General features: G+C 40.0%; 1 protein-coding gene across 2 annotated transcripts in view; it reads right to left on the reverse strand.

Annotated features, from left to right (window-relative positions):
• Nucleotides 1-6,672: 6,672 nt before the first annotated feature.
• Nucleotides 6,673-20,988, reverse strand: part of PSMA8 (proteasome 20S subunit alpha 8) — a 56,895-nt gene continuing 42,579 nt past the window's right edge. For both annotated transcript variants that reach the window (XM_032151723.2, XM_032151724.2), the window contains exon 7: nt 6,673-7,671. In XM_032151723.2, the coding sequence (XP_032007614.1) occupies nt 7,579-7,671 (93 nt within the window). In that variant the 3' untranslated portion in view covers nt 6,673-7,578. The remainder of the gene's footprint in view (nt 7,672-20,988) is intronic.

The following is a 20,988-nucleotide window of genomic DNA, read 5'->3' on the forward strand; positions in this document are numbered from 1 at the left end:
TGAATTTTTTTTTTTTTTTTGAGACGGAGTCTTTCTCTGTTGCCCAGGCTGGAGTGTAGAGGTTCACTTGCAACCTCCGCCTCCTGGGTTCAAGCAATTCTTATGCCTCAGCCTCCCAAGTAGCTGGGATTACAGGCACCCACCACCACTCTTGGCTAATTTTTGTATTTTTAGCAGAGATGGGGTTTCACCATATTGGCCAGGCTGTACTCAAACTCCTGACCTCAGGTGATCCACCCACCTTGGCCTCCAAAGTGCCAGGATTACAGGCAGGAGCCACTACACCCAGCCTGATTTTGAATTTTGTAAGTTTTAATCTAAATGAATGGTTTTCTACTATTTATTCGATGAGTATCTATTAAGTGTCTACTATGTGCTAGGAGCTCTTCCAGGCACTGGCCATATACCAGTGAATAAAATGACATGGAACTTACAGTTCAAATGGGAGGGATAGTCAGTAAATACATACATACATGTATTTCACAAACACATTCCAGGTGTTATTAGCTATTGGGGGATGCGAGGTCTATCTTAAGTATGGTGGTCAGAAAAATCCTGTCTAATAAGGTGGTGTTTGTGCAACAAGTGAAAGAAAGTCATGCCAGTATGGGGTGAGGTAGAGTGATCCAAGCGGAGTAGACAGTGCCAAGGCCCTGGGGCAGGAGCATGCCTCAGGGAGCAGGGAACAGCAGGGAGGCCAGTGTGGCTGCAGCTGAGGGAGGGAGAGGAGGAATGGCAAGAGATAAACAAAGAGGTGTGTGTGTCAAAGGGGTGGGCAAGATCACACAGGCCGAAGTACATGCTGCATGTAGATTTATCCTAAATACTTAGCTAATGAGATCTAGTAAGTTTGCAGGTGATGCTAGTGCATCCTTGGTATCAGCCAGGAGCTTAACAGAAAAGACTATTGGGCTCCACTCCAGGTCTATAGAGTCAGAATCTGCATTTTTAACAAGATCCTCAGACATTTGTATATACATTAAAGTATAAAAAGCACTAGTTTAGATTATGTAAGTTAGCTTTCTTCTACAGAGAAATAGGAAGCCACCATTAGCACTTTTTCTTTTCTTTCTTTCTTTTTTTTTTTTTGACATAGGGTCTCACTCTGTAACCCAGGCTAGGGTGCAGTGGTATGATCTTGGCTCACTGCAACCTCCACCTCCTGGATTCAGGCGATTCTCCTGCCTCAGCCTCCTGAGTAGGTGGGATTACAGGCATGTGCCACCATGCCCAGCTAATTTTTATATTTTCAGTAGAGACGGGGTCTTGCCATGTTGCCAGCTGGTCTTGAACTCCTGACCTCAAATGATCCACCTGCCTTGGCCTCCCAAACTGCTAGGATTACAGGCATGAGTCACATGCCCAGCCACTAAATTTGTTTTTAATTTTTATTTGAGACAGGGTCTCACTCTGTTGTCCAGGCTGGAGTGCAGTGGTGCAATCACAATTCACTGCAGCCTCAACCTCCCCGGGCTCAAGCGATCCTCCCACCTCGTCCTCCCACCTCAGCTTCTCAAGTAGCTGGGACTACAGGTGCACTTTACCACACCCAGCTAATTTTTGTATTTTTTGTAGAGATAGGGTTTTGCCATGTTCCCCAGGCTGGTCTCAAACTCCTAGGCTTAGCAATTTGCCTGCTTTGGCCTCCTAAAGTGCTGGAATTACAGGCATGAGTCATCACGCTAGGCCAGAACTTTTTCTTCATTTTCAGATTAGAATGGATTTTTTGATTTTTGCAAAAACATCATTGGGATTTTGATAGGGGTAGTATTGAATCTACAGATTCAATACCTATGAACACAGAATGTCTTTCTATTCATTTGTGGCTACTTTAATTTCTTTCAGCAATGTTTTGTATTTTTCAGTGGGTAAGTCTTTTGCTTCCTTGGTTAAGTTTATTCCTAAGTATTTTTTTATGCTATTATAAATGGAATTGCTTTTTTCTTGACAGAATTTCTCTGTCACCCAGGCTGTAGTGCAGTGGCACAATCTAGGCTGACTGCAATCTCTGCCTCCCAGGTTCAAGCGATTCTCCTGCCTCAGCCTCCAAAGTAGCAATTGCTTTCTTAATTTCCTTTTTGGATTGCTCATCGTTAATGTATAGAAATGCAACTAATTTTTGCATGTTGATTTTGTATCCTGTCACTTTGCTGAATTTGTCTATTAGTACTAGAATTAATAAACAAATATCTGTAAATAATTTTACTTCCTACTTTCCAATTGGGATGTCTTTTATTTCTTTTCTTGCCTAATTACTTTGGCTAGAACTTACCATACTATTCATCATATACTATGACGAATAAAAGTGGCAAAAGCAGGCATCCTTTATTTTATAGGAAAAGCTTTTAGTTTTTCACCATTGAGTATGATGTTAGTTTTGGGCTTGCCAAAAATGTCCTTTATCTGTTGAGGAAGTTCCCTTCTCTCATTAACTGGCTGTTGTTGTTGTTGTTTTTATTTGTTTGTTTGTTTGTTTTAAGTCACAATTGATCCTCCAAACTCTTTCCCTATCTGGTGGCTTAATGCAGATAGACACAGAAATCTCATGAGCGTCTGAAAATGGCAGAGCCACAGCCGGGCGCGATGGCTCATGCCTGTAATCCCAGCACTTTGGGAGGCTGAGACAGGCAGATCACGAGGTCAGGAGATCGAGATCATCCTGGCTAACACAGTGAAACCCCGTCTCTACTAAAAATACAAAAAATTAGCTGGGCATGGTGGCGGGCGCCTGTAGTACCAGCTACTCAGGAGGCTGAGGCAGGAGAATTGCTTGAACCCGGGAGGTGGGGGTTGCAGTGAGCCGAGATCACGCCACTGCACTCCAGCCTGGGCGACAGAGTGAGAATCCATCTCAAAAAAAAAAAAAAAAGAAAAAGAAAGAAAATAGCAGAGCCACAAAATGGCAGGAGATCATTTCCTAGATTTTGGCTCAGAGGATTTCTCTCTACCAGCAGTAAGATTTCATATTGAGAAATAAACTTCCATTGTGTAGGTTCATCTATTAGAGTACCTAGCATTACCTTAATACATAGGCAAAAGGGTAATTTCCTAAATAAATAAAAAGCTCTTACAAAGAAATGGATTTTTAAAAAAAGAAAAGAAAAAAGAAGCTCTTACAAATCAATAAGAAAAAAGACCAAAAACTCACAGGAAAATTAAACAAAGGATATCAATCACTAACAGAAGGAGAATTCAAAGGCTTTCACACAAACATAAAGATGCTCAACATCACCTATAGTAAGAAAAATGAAAAGCAAAGCTATATTGGGATTTTTTTATTTTTATTTTTGAGACAGAGGTCTCATTCTGTCACCTGGGCTGTAGTGTAGTAGTGAGATCTTGGCTTACTGCAGCCTTCATCTCTTGGGCTCAAGTGATCCTCCCACCTCAGCCTCTAAAGTAGGTGCTATGTGTCTGAATGCCTCCTGTTTTATTGTCAAATATTTGGTCTTCATCTCCTTTTCCGGCATACAACTCCTAAAATCTTTGGAATCTCCACAGTGATATCTTTTTGTATGCTAATGATTAACTGATGGCAGTAGCTCTTAGGCAGCTTCAGAATGGGAGCTGGTCACCGGAAAGACCTAGGCAGGATTAGAGGATTGGGACTTTCTGACCTACCACATGACCTCCAGGAAGGGGAGGAGGCTGAAGATTAAATTGATCATGAATGGCCAGTCGTTTAATCAATCATGCGTATGTAATGAAGCCTCCATAAAAACCCAAAATAACAGGGTTTGGAGAGCTTCTGGGTAGCTGAACACATACAGGTTCCTAGATGGTATACGCCCCTTCCCCTAGACCTGATCCTATGTGTCTCTCTCTCTCTTTTTTTTTTTTTTTGAGATGGAGTCTCACTTTGTCACCCGGAGGGAGTGCAATCAATGGCGTGATCTCGGCTCACTGCCAGGTTCAAGCAATTCTTCTGCCTCAGCCTCCCGAGTAGCTGAGATTACAGGTGCCCGCCACCACGCCCAGCTAATTTTTGTATTCTTAGTAGAGACATGGTTTTACCATGTTGGTCAGACTGATCTCAAACTCCTGACCTCAGGTGATCCACCTGCCTCAGCCTCCCAAAGTGTTGAAATTACAGGAGTGAGCCCCTGCACCTGGCCTTTTTTTTTTTTTTTTTTTTTTTTGAGACAGTTTTGCTCTGTCGCCCAGATTGGAGTGCAGTGGTGTGATCTCAGCTTACTGCAGCCTCAGCCTCCTGGGTTCAAGCGATTGTTGTGCCTCAGCATCCCGAATAGCTGGGATTACAAGTGTGTGCTACCACACCCAGTTAATTTTTTGTATTTTCAGTAGAGACAGGGGTTTCTCTATGTTGCCCAGACTGGTCACGAACTCCTGACTTCAAGTGATCTGCCTGCCTCAGCCTCCCAAAGTGCTGGGATTACAGCCGTGAGTCACTGTACCCAGCCCTCATCTTATGTATCTCTTCATCTGGTTATTTATCCTTTAAAATATACTTACATATACTTAAAATATACTTAGTAACAAATCAGTAAATGTAAGGAAATGTTTTCCTGAGTTCTGTGAGCCACTCTAGCAAATTAATGGAACCCAAAGAGAGGGCTGCAGGAACCACAAACGACGGGTTGGTCAGAAGTTATGGAGGCCTGGACTTGCAACTAGTATCTGAATGGGGTGGGGGGCAGTCTTGGGGATTGAGCCCTCAACCTGTGGGATCTGACATTGTTTCCAGGTAGATAGTGTAGGAATGGAATTGGAGGATGCCTAACTGATGTTTGCTGCAGAATTGATTGCTTGATTGCTGGTGATGAGAAAATTCCCGCATATTTGGGGATCACAGGGAGTCTTTTGTATTAACTTGCAAATTTCTGTAGGCTTACATATCTGGGAGCCAGATTGCTAGCTAAAAGGCACATACCTCTTTGACTTTGCTAGGTATCACTCACATGCTGCCCAAAGCAGTTGTCTAGTCTACAATTCTAACAGCAGTAGATAATAGTTCTTTTGGCTCCACATGCTCACACTTTATACAGTCGTTTTAATTTTTGTCAGTCTGATGGCTGTAAAAGAGTATCTCCCCATAGGTATAAATATACATTTCCTTTATTAGTCTGGTAGAACATCATTTAATATTTAATAGGATCCTTATAAGAGAAAATCATTTAGATTTTTTCTTCTCCTGCCTTGGCCTCCAAACATGCTGGGATTACAGGTGTGAGCCACTGCACCTGGCCTTACCTATGCATTTAAAAGGATATTTGTTAGATCTTATCCAGCATTTCTATACCTGTAGTGAAAGTTTTTTCTACATACTTAACCATAATCTAATGCTGGAAAGATGAGTTGTTAAGGTAATTCCTAAAACCGAATATTTGTGATCATCTCACCTTGGGGATATGAGAGAGAAAAAACATAAAGTACTTGAGTATTGGGGATTTTTCTCTTAGTAAAACAAGTAAAAGTAACATTTTAAATAGGAATAATGTTTGAACTGTTAGAGGTGAACTGTTTACATGCATGATTCATTTTTCTGTTGTACAGTGTATTCCTTTCAATCAACAGCTCTTTATAAATTCCAGACACACATCTTTTATCATTTATGTGTATTACAAACATCTCCTATTTGTAGCCTGTCTTTTCACTTGCGTTATGGTCTCTTTTGATGTAGAAAAATTTACATTAATTTTCAAGTAGTTAAATTATCAATCTTTTCCTTAAGTATTGACACTTTTCATCTTGTTTAGACAATCTGTCCTTACCTCCAGGATCTTAAAGATATTTTTCTATATTGTCTTCTAAAGTTTTAAAGTTTTATTCTTTATATTTAGGTTTTTAATCCACCTGAAATTGATTTTTTAAAATAGTATTAAGTACAGGTTAATTTTTTTTTTTGAGATGGAGTCTCGCTGTGTCGCCCAGGCTGGTGTGCAGTGGTGCGATCTTGGCTCACTGCAAGCTCTGCCTCCAGTGTTCAAGCAATTCTCCTGCCTCAGCCTCCTGAGTAGCTGGTACTACAGGCGCCCGCCACCATGCCTGGCTAAATTTTTTGCATTTTTAGTAGAGATGGGGTTTCACCGTGTTAGCCAGGATGGTCTCGATCTCCTGACCTCGTGATCCGCCTGCCTCGGCCTCCCAAAGTGCTGGGATTACAGGCATGAGCCACCACACCCGGCCCTTTTCTTTTCTTTTTTCTTTCTTTTTTTTTTTTGAGACAGAGTCTCACTCTGTCGCCCAGGCTGGAGTGCAATGGCGCCATCTAGGCTCACTGCAACCTCCGCCTCCCAGGTTCCCCTGCCTCAGCCTCCTGAGTAGCTGGGATTACAGGCACCTGCCACCAAGCCCGGCTAATTTTTGTAGTTTTAGTAGAGATGGGGTTTCGCCATGTTGGCCAGTCTGGTTCCAAACTCCTGGCCTCAAGTGATCCGCCCACCTCAGCCTCCCAAAGTGCTGGGATTACAGGCATGAGCCACCACGTCTGGCCTTCCCCTACTATGTTCATTCCTCTGCAAAATCTTAACCTCTCCCCTCGTTTTCAAAAAAGAACATTAAGACCAGGTGCAGTGGCTCAGCCTGTAATCCTAGCACTTTGGGTGGTGGAGGTGGGAGGATTGCTTGAAGCCAGGAGTTTGAGACCAGCCTGGGCAACACAGTGAGACCTCATCTCTGAAATAAATAAATGATTAATTAAAACAACAGAAAGAATATTTACTAGCCTTTATTTTCAAAAATATAAACTCGCTATAGGAATTAAGCACATTCCTCTTGTGGACCATTTGGATTAAATCCTTTCCGTGGGCAGAGATCACTTTTTATATTTTTCTTGTTCCCCCAGTAAGCCTACCATAATACCAATCATAAAATACACACTCCGATATTTCATGGGACATGTAACAAACCGAACACACTGGACATACTTGAGATAAAATAAAAATCTAAACTAAAAGTTATATGTATTAATTTCTTTCCTTATTTTCATGTAGCATCCTGTTAAGATGCCCTTAGAAGCTCTTCCCATGCTTTAATTGCATGTTTGAATTCGGCCTATATTTGTTCCATGAACAAAACAATATATTGCAACTTGTAAAATGAAAAAGGTAAAATAAAAATAACGAAATATTGTAAAATGAAGAAGGCTCTGACAAAACTTTAAGAACTCATCAGTATAAGGATGCTTTTGTCATTCTTTGAGAAATGCAACTCAATATTATATTTAGTTTATTTGGAATAGCTATGTCCCTAACTGACAGTCAATACTCAAACATCACCAAATTATTAAAATTTTTTAATTAAAAAATTTTTTTTAATTATATTTGCATATATGAAGGTAAGTAAGACAGTGGACAAATTATAGAGTCTCAGGTTTATGTGGAATTATGACTGCTCTCAACAATTACTGAAATCCCCTTTCAAAGAAAATCTTCACATAAACCTATGTTTGACTATACAATAGAATGAAGACAGCCACAGATCTGGCATTCTCAAAACATCACACAAGTACTACATGTAATGCTGCAAAATAACTGTTTTCCTCTAAAATTTCACTAAACAACCTCAGGCAGTACAATAAAACAACACATTAAGACCTCCCAGTGGTCACCCTAAGAATTAGACAGATTTCTTTGATTTTTTCTTCTCTGCTTCTTCCTTTTCCTTTTCTATTTCAGTTACATATGATTCAACTTCTTTTGCACCAAACATCTGAAAAGAGAAAAAAATTTGAAGATCAAATGTCAGTTATACAAATAATATCTAAATATTTACAATATGAAGAATTGCAATATTTAATAAATTTATACTTTCTATCAATAACTTTATACTTTGTAACTTCAGATATACAATGAAGCCTTTCAAGAGGTCTAAGAGCAATAACAATTATGGGCAAAACCAGATCTCTGACATTTCCACTATCACTGTGCTAAAAAAGAAAGCAGGGCAAAAGGTGATATTGCATTATATATCCTATATGTGCATATAACTCCAAAAACATTTTAATGGGAGGCTTAATTTTATTCATGAACAAAGACTCATTATTTAACTCTCCCAACTGCACCCTACTGTGTGATTCCCTGATAGGGTTTAATAATTTGATCAGTTTATAGAATAGCAAAATGAGATGGGAAAAGATAATTTACGCTACTTTATGTCTAAGTAGAAAGCAAAAAAGGTTTTATTTTTCTAAGGATTTGCAGTGTAGTTTGATTTTCTGTTGTACTGTTCACAAGTAGATCCAAGGTTACATGCTTGCGGCTATAAGACAGCAATTATTGGCCAAACCTGGTGACTCACGCCTGTAATCCCAGCACTTTGGGAGGCCGAGGTGGGTGGATCACTTGAGGTCAGGGCTTCAAGACCAGGCTGCCATTTTCTTTTTCTTTTTTTTTCAGACAGGGTCTCACCCTGTCACCCAGGCTGGACTGCGGTGATGTGATTGCAACCTCTGCCTGCCGGGTTCAAGCGATTCTCCCACCTCAGTCTCCTGAGTAGCTGGGACTACAGGCATGTGCTACCATGCCTGACTGATTTTTGTATTTTTAGTAGAGAGATTTACATTTTCAGTACAGACAGGGTTTTGCCACGTTGGCCAGGCTGGTCTTGAACTCCTGACCTCAAGTAATCTGCCCGCCTCAGCCTCCTAAAGTGCTGGGATTACAGGCCTGAGCCACCGTGCCTGGCCAAGACAGCAATTATTAATTTCAGTGAAGTTAATAATTTTTTTTTTTTTTTTTTTGAGACAGAGTCTCGCTGTCACCCAGGCTGGAGTGCAGTGGCGCGATCTCGGCTCACTGCAGGCTCCGCCCCCCGGGGTTCACGCCATTCTCCTGCCTCAGCCTCCCAAGTAGCTGGGACTACAGGCGCCCGCCACCTCGCCCGGCTAATTTTTTGTATTTTTAGTAGAGACGGGGTTTCACTGTGTTAGCCAGGATGGTCTCAATCTCCTGACCTCGTGATCCACCCGCCTCAGCCTCCCAAAGTGCTGGGATTACAGGCGTGAGCCACCGCGCCCGGCTGTTAATAAATTTATATACAAACATCTAAATGTAATGATCTTAATACCGAAAAGAGGTATCTATTAAATTGATAAATGAATGATCAACTTTATGGAAAGGCAAATTTTCAAAGATGTTAGAGATGTAAAGGATTTTAGCAATTAGTCCAACACTAGAATTTACATATAAGAAAACGTAGATTCACAAAGCTAAATTATATTTGGCCAAAGATTAAAGAAGGATTAAAGATTAGTTCTCTGATTCTTATTTCAACTCCAGAACTCTTTCCATTTCACCTATAAAGATGTGTGCCATAAAATCTGTATTTGTCAATAATCTACATAAAATATATTATTTGAACGTTTTATGAAATGAATTTACCCATCAAGCAATTACTGGGAGTTCCATGGACTCTGAAAGTGGAAGAATATAATTCTTACCTGCTATTAAGGAGTCCACAGTTTAGTGGAAAAAACTGGCATATAAATAGATCATTATAATACAAACCTGAATAAAGTGATGTGGTATTACTTGGGGAAGAAATAATTTCCTCCTTTGAAAAAGTGTCTTTCATTTTATTTTTCCTTTTTGAGACAGGGTTTTGCTCTGCTGCCTAGAGCTGAAGCACAGCGGCATGATCACAGCTCACTGCAACCTCTGCCTCCTGGGCTCAAGCCATCCTACCTCCTCAGCAACAGGAGTAGCTGGGGCTACAGGTGTGAACCACCATGCCCAGCTAACTTTTGTATTTTTTGTAGAGACAGGGTTTCGCCATGTTGCCCAGGCTGGTCTCAAACTCCTGGGCTAAATCGATTTGCCTGTCTCGGCCTCCCAAAGTGCTGGGATTACAGGCATGAGCCACTGCGACCAGCCTGAAGAAGCCTTTTCAAAAAATTATTTTTAATTTTTGTGAGTACATAGTAGGCATATATATTATGGGGTACATGAGATATTTTGATACAGGCATGTGATGCATAATAACCACATCATGGAGAATGGGGTATCCATCTCCTCAAGCATTTATCCTTTGTGTTACAAACAATCCAATTATACTCTTTTAGTTATCTTAAAATGTACAATTAAATTGTTATTGACTATAGTTACCCTGTTGTGCTATCAAATACTAGGTCTTATAAATTCTATTTTTTTGTACCTATTAACCATCCCCACCTGCCCCTGCCCCCCACTACCCTTCCCAGCCTCTAGTAACCATCCTTCTACTCTGTATCTCCATGAGTTCAATTGTTTTGATTTTTAGATTCCACAAATGAGTGAAAACATGCAATGTCTGTCTTTCCGTGCCTGCCTTATTTAACATAATGATCTCCAGTTCCATCCATGTTATCGAAAATGACAATATCTCATTTTTTTTGTGTGTGGCAGAACAGTACTTCATTGTGTGTAAGTATCACATTGTCTTCATACATTCATCTGTTGATGGACCCTAAGGTTGCTTCCAAATCTTGGCTATTGTCAACAGTTCTGCAATTAACATGGGAGTGCAGCTATTTCTTCAATATACTGATTTCCTTTCTTTTGGGTATACACCCAGTAGTGGGATTGCTGGACCATATGTACTTTTATGTTTTTTGAGGAATCTCCAAACTATTCTTCATAGTGGTTGTACTAATTTACATTCCCACCAACAGTGTATGAGGGTTCCCTTTTCTCCATATCCTCACCAGCATTTGCTGTAGCTTGTCTATTAGATATAAGCCATTTTAACTGGGTTGAGATGATATTTTATTGTAGTTTTGATTTGTATTTCTCTGATGATCAATGATGTTGATCACCTTTTTTTTTGGAGATGGGGGTCTTGCTCTGTTGCCCGGGATGGAGTACAGTGGCACAATCATGGCTCACTGCAGCCTCGATCTCCCAGGTTCAAGTGATCCTCCCACCTCAGCTTCCCAAGTAGCTGGGACCACAGGATCACGCCACCACACTAGGCTAATTTTTAAATTATTATATTTGTAGAGACAAGGTCTCACTGTGTTGTCCAGGCTGGTCTGAAACTCCTAGGCTCAAGCAATCCTCCCGCCTTGGCCTCCCAAAGTGCTGGGATTACAAGCAAGAGCTCAGCCCAAGCACCTTTTTATATGCCTGTTTGCCATTTGTATGTCTTCTTTTGAGAAAAGTCTATTCAAATCCTTCGCCTATTTTTTGATCAGATTATTGTTTTGTCTCTTATAGAGTTGTTTGAGCTCCTTATACATTCTGGTTATTAAACCCTTGTCAGAAGGGTAAATTTGCAAATATTTTCTCCCATTCTGTGGGCTGTCACCTCACTTTGTTGATTGTTTCCTTTGCTGTGCAGAAGTTCTTTAACTTGATGTGATCCTATTTGTCCATTTTTGCTTTGGTTGCCTGTGTTTGTAGGGTACTACTCCAGAATTTTTTGCACAGACTAATGTCCTAGGGATTTTCTCCAATGTTTTCTTAAGTCTAATCCATTCTTTTTGATTTTTATATATGGTGAGAGATAGGGGTCTAGTTTCATTTTTCTGCATATGGATATCCAGTTTTCCCAGCACCCTTTATTGAAACTTTTTCCCAGTGTATGTTCTTAGCACCTCTGTCAAAAATGAGTTCACTACAGATATGTGGATTTGTTTCTGGGATCTCTATTTTGTTTAATTAATCTACGTGTCTGTCTTTATGCCAGAACCATGCTGCTTTGGTTACCATAGCTCTGTAGCATAATTTGAAGTCAGGCAATATGATTCCTTCAGTTTTGTCCTTTTTGCTTAGGGCAGCTTTGGCTCTTCTGGGTCTTTTGAGGTTTCATATAGATTTTATGATTTTTTTAATATTTCTGTGAAGAATATCATTGGTATTTTGGCAGGGATTGCATTGAATCTGTAGATTACTTTGGGTAGTATGGATATTTTAAAAACATTGATTCTCCCAATCCATGAACATGAAACATCTTTCTATTTTTTTTTTTTTTTGGTGTCCTTTCTTTTTTGATGTGGGCACTTACAGCTATAAACCACCTTCTTAGTAATGCTTTCACGGTATTCCATATGTTTTGATATGTTAGGTTTTCATTATCACTTGTTTCAAGAAAATTTTCAATTTTCTTCTTAATTTCTTCATTGACTCACTGGTCATTCAGGAGCATATTGTTTAATTTCCATGTATTCGTATAGTTTCCAAAATTCCTCTAGTTACTGATTTCTAGTTTTTTTTCCACTGTGGTCAGAGAAGATGCTTGATATTATTTCAATTTTTTGAACATTTTAAGGCTTATTTTGTGACCTAAATATGGTCTATCCTTGAAAATGATCCATGTGCTGAGGAGAATAATGCATATTCTGCAGCTGTTGGATGAAATGTTCTGTAAATATCTATTAGATACATTTGGTCTACAGTGCAGTTTAAGTCTGATGTTTCTTTGCTGATTTTCTGTCTGGAAGATCTGTCCAATGCTGAAAATGGGGTGTTGAAGTCTCTAGCTATTATGGTATTGGAATCTATCTGCCTTTTTAGCTCTAATAATGTTTACTTTATATATCTAGGTTCTACAGTGTTGGGTGCATATATATTTAAGACTGTTATATCTTCTTGCTGAACTGACCCCTTTATCATTATATAGTGACCTTTTTTGTCTCTTCTTATAGTTTTTGCCTTGAAATCTATTTTGTCTGATATAAGTATAGTGACTCTGGCTCTTTTTTGGTTTCCATTGGCATGAAATATCTTTTTCCATCTCTTTTTTTCAGTCTATGTTTGCCTTTACAGGTATGTTTTTCATAGTCAACAGATCATTGAGTCTTTTTTTTTTAATCCATTCAGTCATTCTATATCTTTTGATTGGAGAGTTTAGTCCACTTACATTCAATGTTATTATTGATAAGTAAGGACTTATCCTCCTGCCTCAGTCTCCCCAAATGCTGGTATTATAGGTGTGAGCCACTGCTCAGACCTTACTTTTTTTGAAGCAGACTCTTGCTCTGTCACCCAGGCTGGAGTGCACTGGCGTGATCTCAGCTCACTACGACCTCTGCCACCCTAGGCTCAAGTGATTATCCTGCCTCAGCCCCCTGAGTAGCTGGGACTATAGGTGCACACCAGCACACCCGGCTAATTTTTTGTATTTTTAGTAGAGATGGGTTTTCACCACATTGGCCAGGCTAATCTCAAACTGCTGACCTTGGGTGATCTGGCCGCCTTGGCCTCCCAAAGTGCTGGGATTACAGGCATGAACCACAGTGCCCAGCCTGGTCCATCCTTTCATGGAAGAATCCTGGCATTAAATGAGAAAATGTTTAAGTTCTACCTTTCTACTGATTCCTGGCCCCAAGTAGGTGTTTATATTTAATTTCTTAGGCTAGGGAGACAAGTATCCTTCTCCATGGCAGTTTAATTCAAATGTTAACCTCTGGCTTTCAGTGTACTTTTCATTTTTAGTCCCTGGGGATTTTCTTTTAGTCCTTGCAGAAGCTCAGCTATGTCTTTAAAAAACTAGTTATAGTTCATCTAGAATTGTCCTCATGTTTTACAGCAGAAGAGTTTTTATATTATCTAATCCAGCAGAATGCCAGAAACTGAAGTTGTAGAAGTCTACTTATATACTTTAAGTCAAGCTATTTCCTGTCAAAGTGTTAAAATTTCAGCGCATAGTCAGTGATTTCAGAAGTATATTTGTAAAATTAAGAGATTTTATGTTTTTCATATTTAGTAAATACTATTTACTTCTTAGTAACTTAGATACAACTGGAATTGCCAAGGACAGGTCAGAGAATAACTAGAAAACCAGTCCACCTCTAAAATCAGCTTAAGAATAAGGGGTAGAGGCATCAAATAATAAAGGTTTACACTACTCAGTAAATTTCTTATATCTTATGTGTTTTTCTAATTTAATAATACAGTACTCATCATAACCATATGTGGAAAGGCTATAAATCCACAGATAAGAAAACAGAAGCAGAGAAGTAATTTGTTTACACTGGGAAATGGTAGAGCTGGAATTTGAACTAGGGTAGCTCTACAGCCTCACTTTGCTTTTTTTTTTTTTTTTTGAGACAGAGTCTTGCTGTGCTGCCCAGGCTAGGTGCTACAGTGCATTGGCGTGATCTCGGCTCACTGCAACCTCTGCCTCCCAGGTTCAAGCGATTCTCCTGCCTCAGCCTCCCAAGTAGCTGGAACTACAGGTGCCCTCCAACACACCCAGCTAATTTTTTTTTTGTGTGTATTTTTAGTAGAGACGGAGTTTCACTATGTTGGCCAGGCTGATCTTGAACTCCTGACCTCGTGATCCACCCAACTCGGTCTCCCAAAGGGCTGGGATTACAGGCATGAGCCACCATGCTCATCTAGAGCCCCACTTTTGATCACTTCACTGAACTGTATCCCACACAAAGATTTATCAAAATTGAGAATGCTATAGGATTTATAATATTTTCATGTGGAGTCTATTAAAAATGAAAACAAATAAGTTATTCCAGATCCACAAATTAAAACTCTGTAAAGAAACAAAATTGAAACTATTTCTATATACGTTGAAATTTGGCAAAACTGGTTTAAAACCAGACACAAGTCTATTTTAAAATAAATTTCAATTAAGCAATTTCAGACTCTGAAGACATTTGAAAAACTTCCTAGAGAATACAATATGGTTGATTCCCCATACATCCATTCTATACCAGTGCTTAACATTAGCCAACCAGCAAACAGAATCTTCTGGAGACTGTTCTAAGGATGTCTTCAGTCTTCCAATCAGATTGAAGGGAGGGACTTACATTCCAAAGTTAGGGAAGTTCTCCCTCTCCTACAAAAGGTTAACAGGAAAACAAATCATTCTGATTGCCTCTGGTGGTCATGAGAGGAATCAACCTTACTAGAACAAACTAACTTTAGGATGAAGCCAATATTTAAAGTTGCAGAGTGGAGGAAGAGGAAAAATCTAGATCCATGAGAACATCATTGTGTTGTTAAACACACTGTGTCTGGAGCAGGTTTATACTTTTATCTGTGAGATAAAACGATTTCTTGTTCTTTAAGTCACTATGAGTTGGATTTTTTTGTTTTAACTTGTAGACAAAAGCATTTGTTCTAACACATTAACCTCTGCTTAATTTCTCCTCAGGTCAGTGGGAACTAATTTTTTTCCAATGAGAATTTTCAATTTTCAGTAGAAACAATTTTCAAATGTCTGCCAAAAGCAACTTTTTCTTTTTTTTTTTTGAGATGGAGTTTCGCTCTTGTTGCCCAGGCTGGAGTGCAATGGCATGATCTTGGCTCACTGTAACCTCTGTCTCCCAGTTCAAGTGATTCTCCTGCCTCAGGCCCCTGAATGGCTGAAATTACAGGCGCCAGCCACCACGCCTGGCTAATTTTTTGTATTTTTAGTAGAGATAGGGTTTTACCATGATGGCTAGGCTGGTCTCGAACTCCTGACCTCAGGTGATCCACCCGCCTCAGCCTCCCAAAGTACTGGCATTACATGCATGAGCCACTGTGCCCAGCCACCAAAAACAGCTTTTTTTTTTTTTTTTTTTTTTTGAGACAGAGTCTTGCTTTATCGCCCATGCTGGAGTGCAGTGGCGCGATCATGACACACTGCAACCTTTGCTTCCCGAGTTCAAGTGATTCTCTTGCCTCAGCCTCCTGAGTAGCTGGGATTACAGGCGAATGCCACCATGTCCTGCTAATTTTTTATATTTTTAGTAGAGACGGGGTTTCACTATGTTGGTCAGGCTGGTCTCGAACTCCTGACCTCAGGTGATCCACCCACCTCGGCCTCCCAAAGTGCTGAGATTACAAGCGTGAGCCACCACGCCCGGCCAAAAACAACTTCTAATAGATCTTCAAAAACCAAGTGAGAAGGAATAGAGGAAGGAGAAAGAGTGCTTAATATTACTACTGACAAACTCACTTCTCTTCATATTTTGGTGGCCTAAGATTACAGTGAAAGGTAAACTTTTTGTTTATAGTTGTAGAAAATGACAAGCTTTACATAACATTCTTTACATTCTTTTTAAATTTTTCATCTAAGGTAAAAAGACACAGCTGCTTTAAGCCAGAATAAATGACTAAAATGGACTACACACTGATATTCTCTCTCTGTTTATGAATACACATACAGGCATACCTTGGAAAAATTGTGGATTTGATTCAGGACCACAGCAGTAAGGCAAATATTGAGTCACATAAATGTTTTGGTTTCCCAGTGCATATTAAAGTTATGTTTACACTATACTGTAGTCTATTGAGTGTGCAATAGCATTATGTCTAAAAAAATCAACAAGTCAATAATTTGAAAACACTTTATTGCTAAAAAATGCTAACAATCATGTAAGCCTCCAGCAAGTAGTAATCTTTTTGCTGGTGGGGTCTTGTCTTGATGATGGAGCTGACTCATCAGGGTAGTGGTTGCTGAAGGTTGAAGTGGCTGTGGGAATTTCTTAAAATAAGACAACAATGAAGTTTGCCACACTGATAGACTCTTCCTTTAACAAAAGATTTCTCTGTAGCATGAGATACTGTTTGATAGCATTTTACTCACAACTGCACTTTTCAAAACTGGAGTCAATCCTCTCGAAACTTATCACTGCTTTATCAACTGAATTTATGTAACACTCTAAATTTTTTGTTGTTATTTCAACAATGTTTACAGCATCATAACCAGGAGTAGATTTCATCCAAGAAACCACATTCTTTTCTCATCTTTAAGAAGCAACTCATCATCTGTTTTATCACGAGATTGCAGCAATTCAGTTGCATATTCAGGCTCCACTTCTAATTTTAGTTCTCTTGCTATTTGTACCACATCTGCAGTGACTTCCTCCACTAAAGTCTTGAACTCCTGAAAGTCATCCATAAGGGTTGGAATCAACTTATTCTAAACTCCTGTTAATGTTGATATTTTTGTTTGTTTGTTTGTTTGTTTGTTTTTTTTTTAGACGGAGTCTTGCTCTGTCACCCAGGCTGGAGTGCAATGGTGTGATCTTGGCTCACTGCAACCTCTGCCTCCCGGGTTCAAGTGATTCTCCTGCCTTAGCCTCCTGAGTAGCCAGGATTACAGGTGCCCACTACCATGCCCAGCTAATTTTTGTATTTTTAGTAGAGATAGGGTTTCACCATGTTGATTAGGCTGGTCTTGAACTCCTGACCTCAAGCAATCCACCCACCTTGGCCTCCCAAAGTGCTGGGATTACAAGTGTGAGCCACCACGCCTGGGCTTTTTGTTTGTTTTTTTGAGACGGAGTCTCACTCTGTTGCCCCGGCTGGAGTGTGGTGGCATGATCTTGGCTCACTGCAACCTCCACCTCCTGGGTTCAAGCAATTCTCCTGCCTTAGCCTCCTGAGTAGCTGGGATTACAGATTGCCCCCACCACACCCAGATAATTTTTGTATTTGTGGTAGAGACGGGGTTTCACCATGTTGGCCAGGCTGGTCTTGAACTCCTGATCTCAAGTGATCCACCCGCCTCCAGCCTCCCAAAGTGCTGGGATTACAGGCATGAGCTACCGCACCCAGCCAATGTTGGTAGAGACACAGTCTAACGATGTTGCCCAGGCTGATCTCAAACTTCTAGCCTCTAGCAGTTCTTCTGCCTTGGCCTTCCAAAGTGTTGAGATTATAGGTGTGAGCCACTATGCCTGGCCATATTTCTTGAATAATAATAAGTCAAAATTACTCCTTGATGCATGTGCTGCAGAAAGGATGTGTTAGCAAGCACGAAAACATTAATTTCCTTGTACATGTCCATCAGAGCTACTGGGTGACTAGGTGGACTGTGAATGAGCAGTAACATTTTGAAAGGAATCTTCTTTTTTTGAGTGTTAGGTCTCAATAGTGGGCTTAAAATATTCAGTATACTATGCTATAAATAGATGTGCTGTCATCCATTGATTGTAAATGAGCACTGGCTTCTACTTAAAGTTACCAGCTGCATTATCCCCTAACAAGACAGTCTGTCCCTTGAAGCCAGGCAGTGAAGTGATTTCTCCTATCTCTAGCTATGAAAATTTTAGATGGTATCTTCTTCCAGCAGAAAGCTGTTTCATCTACATTGAAAATCTGTTGTTTAGTATAACCACCTTCACTGAAGATAAATGTCTTAGCTAGATCTTCTGGATAACTTGCTGCAGCTTCTCCATCAGTACTTGCTGCTTCACCTTGCACCTTTATGTTATAAAGGTGGCTTCTTTCCTTAAACCTCATGAACCAACCTCTGTTAGCTCCAACCTTTTCTTCTGCAGCTTCCTCACCCCTCTCAGCCTTCACAGCATTGAAGAAAGTTAGGACTTTGCTCTGGATTAGGCTTTGGCTTAGAGGAATGTTGTGGCTGGTTTGATCTTCCAGCCAGGCCACTAAAACCTCCCTATCAGTAACAAGACTTTTTTTTTTAGGTGGCGTCTCACTCTGTTGCCCAGGCTGGAGTGCAGTGGTGCCATCTCAGCTCACTGCAACCTCCGCCTCTCAGGTTCAAGCGATTCTCCTGCCTCAGCCTGCCGAGTAGCTGGGATTACAGGTGCGTGCCACCACACGTGGCTAAATTTTGTATTTTTAGTAGAGACAGGTTTTGCCATGTTGGCCAGGTGCGTGCCACTGCGCCTGGCCTGGCTGTTTCAGTTTCTTATCATTCATGTGTCACTTGCAGTAGCACTTTAAATTTCTTTAAGTACTTTTAATTTTCTTAAGTAGTTTTCCTTTGCATTCACAATTTGAATAACTTGCACAAGAGGCCTAGCTTTCCACCTGTCTTCACTTTCGACATGCCTTCCTCACTAAGCTTCACAATTCTAGTTTTTTTATTTAAAACTCATGTGACAGACATGTGACTCTTCCTTTCACTTGAACACTTAGAGGCCCTTATCAGGTTATTAATGGGCCTATTTTCGATATTGTTATGCCTCAGGCAATAGGAGGCCTGAGGAGAGGGAGAGACAGGTAAATGGCTGGTCAGTGGAGCAGTCAGAACACATGCAACATTTATTGATTAAGTTCACTCACTGTTTTACATGGATGCAGTTCATGGCACTCTAAAACAATTAGCACAGTAATATCAAAGATCATTGACCACAGATCACCATTATATAATAATTACATTGTTACTATATTACATATATAATAATAATAATAATGAAAAATTCTGAAATATTCTGAGAATTATCAAAAATGTGACAGAGACACAAAAGTAAGCACATGCTGTTGGACAAATGGAATTGACGGACTTGCTCAACACAGGGTTGCCACAAACCTGCAATCTGTAAAACACCATTTAATGAGCACTTACTATAAAAGGATACTACCATCTCACACCATTTCATTTACTCATCACAACAGCCCGTTGATGAAGTTATCGTTAGACTCATTTTATATGGAAGAAAACTGAAAGCTGAAGATGAGAGCAATTTGCTCAAGGTCATATTGTTAAACAAATGTATCTGCTAGAACTTAATCCTAGTCTACCAACTCCAAAGCATGTGTTCTATTCCCTACATAGCCTATCCTAAAGTATCATGTGGAAGACAGTATAACACTGCTGTCAGTAAGCATACCATTCTATCACTCATAAGCAAAAGTATGTGTATAACTCTGTGTGTGTGTGTGTGTATGTATGTCTATGTGTATACGTGTAGGTATATTATGGAGCAGAAGAGGCAAACTCTGGCCTCAGTGGTTTTTGTGCCCCTATGGTGTTGCTGCATCTGTCCCTGGGCTCTTAGCAGCAGGGGTGACAAAAACCTGGATAATACCCATTTCCACACTGTGTGCTCAGCACTCTATGATTTATGTGGGGCTCTGCAGGGGCATGCTCCACTGTCTTGTCCCCATTTCTCTTATTTATTGAAACTTTGCTGCTGTCTTATCCTCATATCCCATCTGTTAGTTGAATAATAAAGGGTAGGAAATTGATGTCAAAGCAACCATGATGACAAAAACAAAAACAGAAACAAACAAACAAACAAAAAATCCCCACTGCTCCAGATGACACTAATTTTAACACTACTTGAAATATTTTCCTTAAAACCAAAGAAAAGATACATGTAAAACAATCTTCAAAAAAATTTTTTTTGAGATAGAGCCTTGGTCTGTTGCCCAGATCACTGGCATAATCTCAGCTCACTGCAACTTCCCCCTCCCGGGTTGAAGTGATTCTCCTGCCTCAGCCTCCCAAGCAGCTGGGATCGCAGGCGTCTGCCACCACGCCCAGCTATTTTTTTTTTTTGTATTTTTAGTAGACACGGGGTTTCACTATGTTGGCCAGGCTAGTCTTGAACTCCTGACCTCAAGTGATCCATCTGCCTCAGCATCCCAAAGTGCTGGGATTACAGGTGTGAGCCACTGCATCTGGCAACAATCCTTTTTTTTTTTTAATTTAATTTTTAATTTTTTTTTTTCATAGAGATGGGGGTCTTGTTACTTTGCCAAGGCTGGTCTTGAACTCCTGACCTCAAGTGATCCTCCCACCTCAGTCTCCCGAGTAGCTGGGATTACAGGCATACACTGCCATGTTTGAGTATAAAACAATCCTTTAAGTATATTTCTAATATAGTTTCCCAAATTTTGAGTGCTTTTTTACAATCTCAGCTAAAGAGAGCTAGTTGGCAAACTATATTGTACAGTTGGTTCTACCTAATGAACAATAGTTAACTACATTTCAAATGCTCTTTAGCCAGTGGGTCCTCTATCACAATATCCTGAACATTTTATTTTATAGTCCAGCAGTTTTAACCCATAATGGCTGACAGACGTTATACATATAATAACATGAGACTTGGCACAAAGAAATATGGAAAGGTTATCATGCTAGATATTAAAGTTTAAGTCCCACAAGACGCTCAAGGCATTTTCAAATGTAAAGTAATGGAAATACATAAAAATCAGTAGACAGGGTGAGTACGGTGGCTCACACTTGTAATCCCAGCACTGGAGGCCAAGGCGGGCTGATCGCTTGATTCTAAGAGTTAGAGACCAGCCGGGGCAATGTGGCAAAACGCTGTCTCTATTAAAAAAACAAAACAAAACCGGTAGACAGTCAGAAATGAGTGGAGGTTATTTGACATTAATGAAG

This window comes from Hylobates moloch, unplaced genomic scaffold, assembly GCF_009828535.3.
Source record: "Hylobates moloch isolate HMO894 unplaced genomic scaffold, HMol_V3 SCAFFOLD_5, whole genome shotgun sequence".
NCBI classification, from domain to species: Eukaryota; Metazoa; Chordata; class Mammalia; order Primates; family Hylobatidae; genus Hylobates; species Hylobates moloch.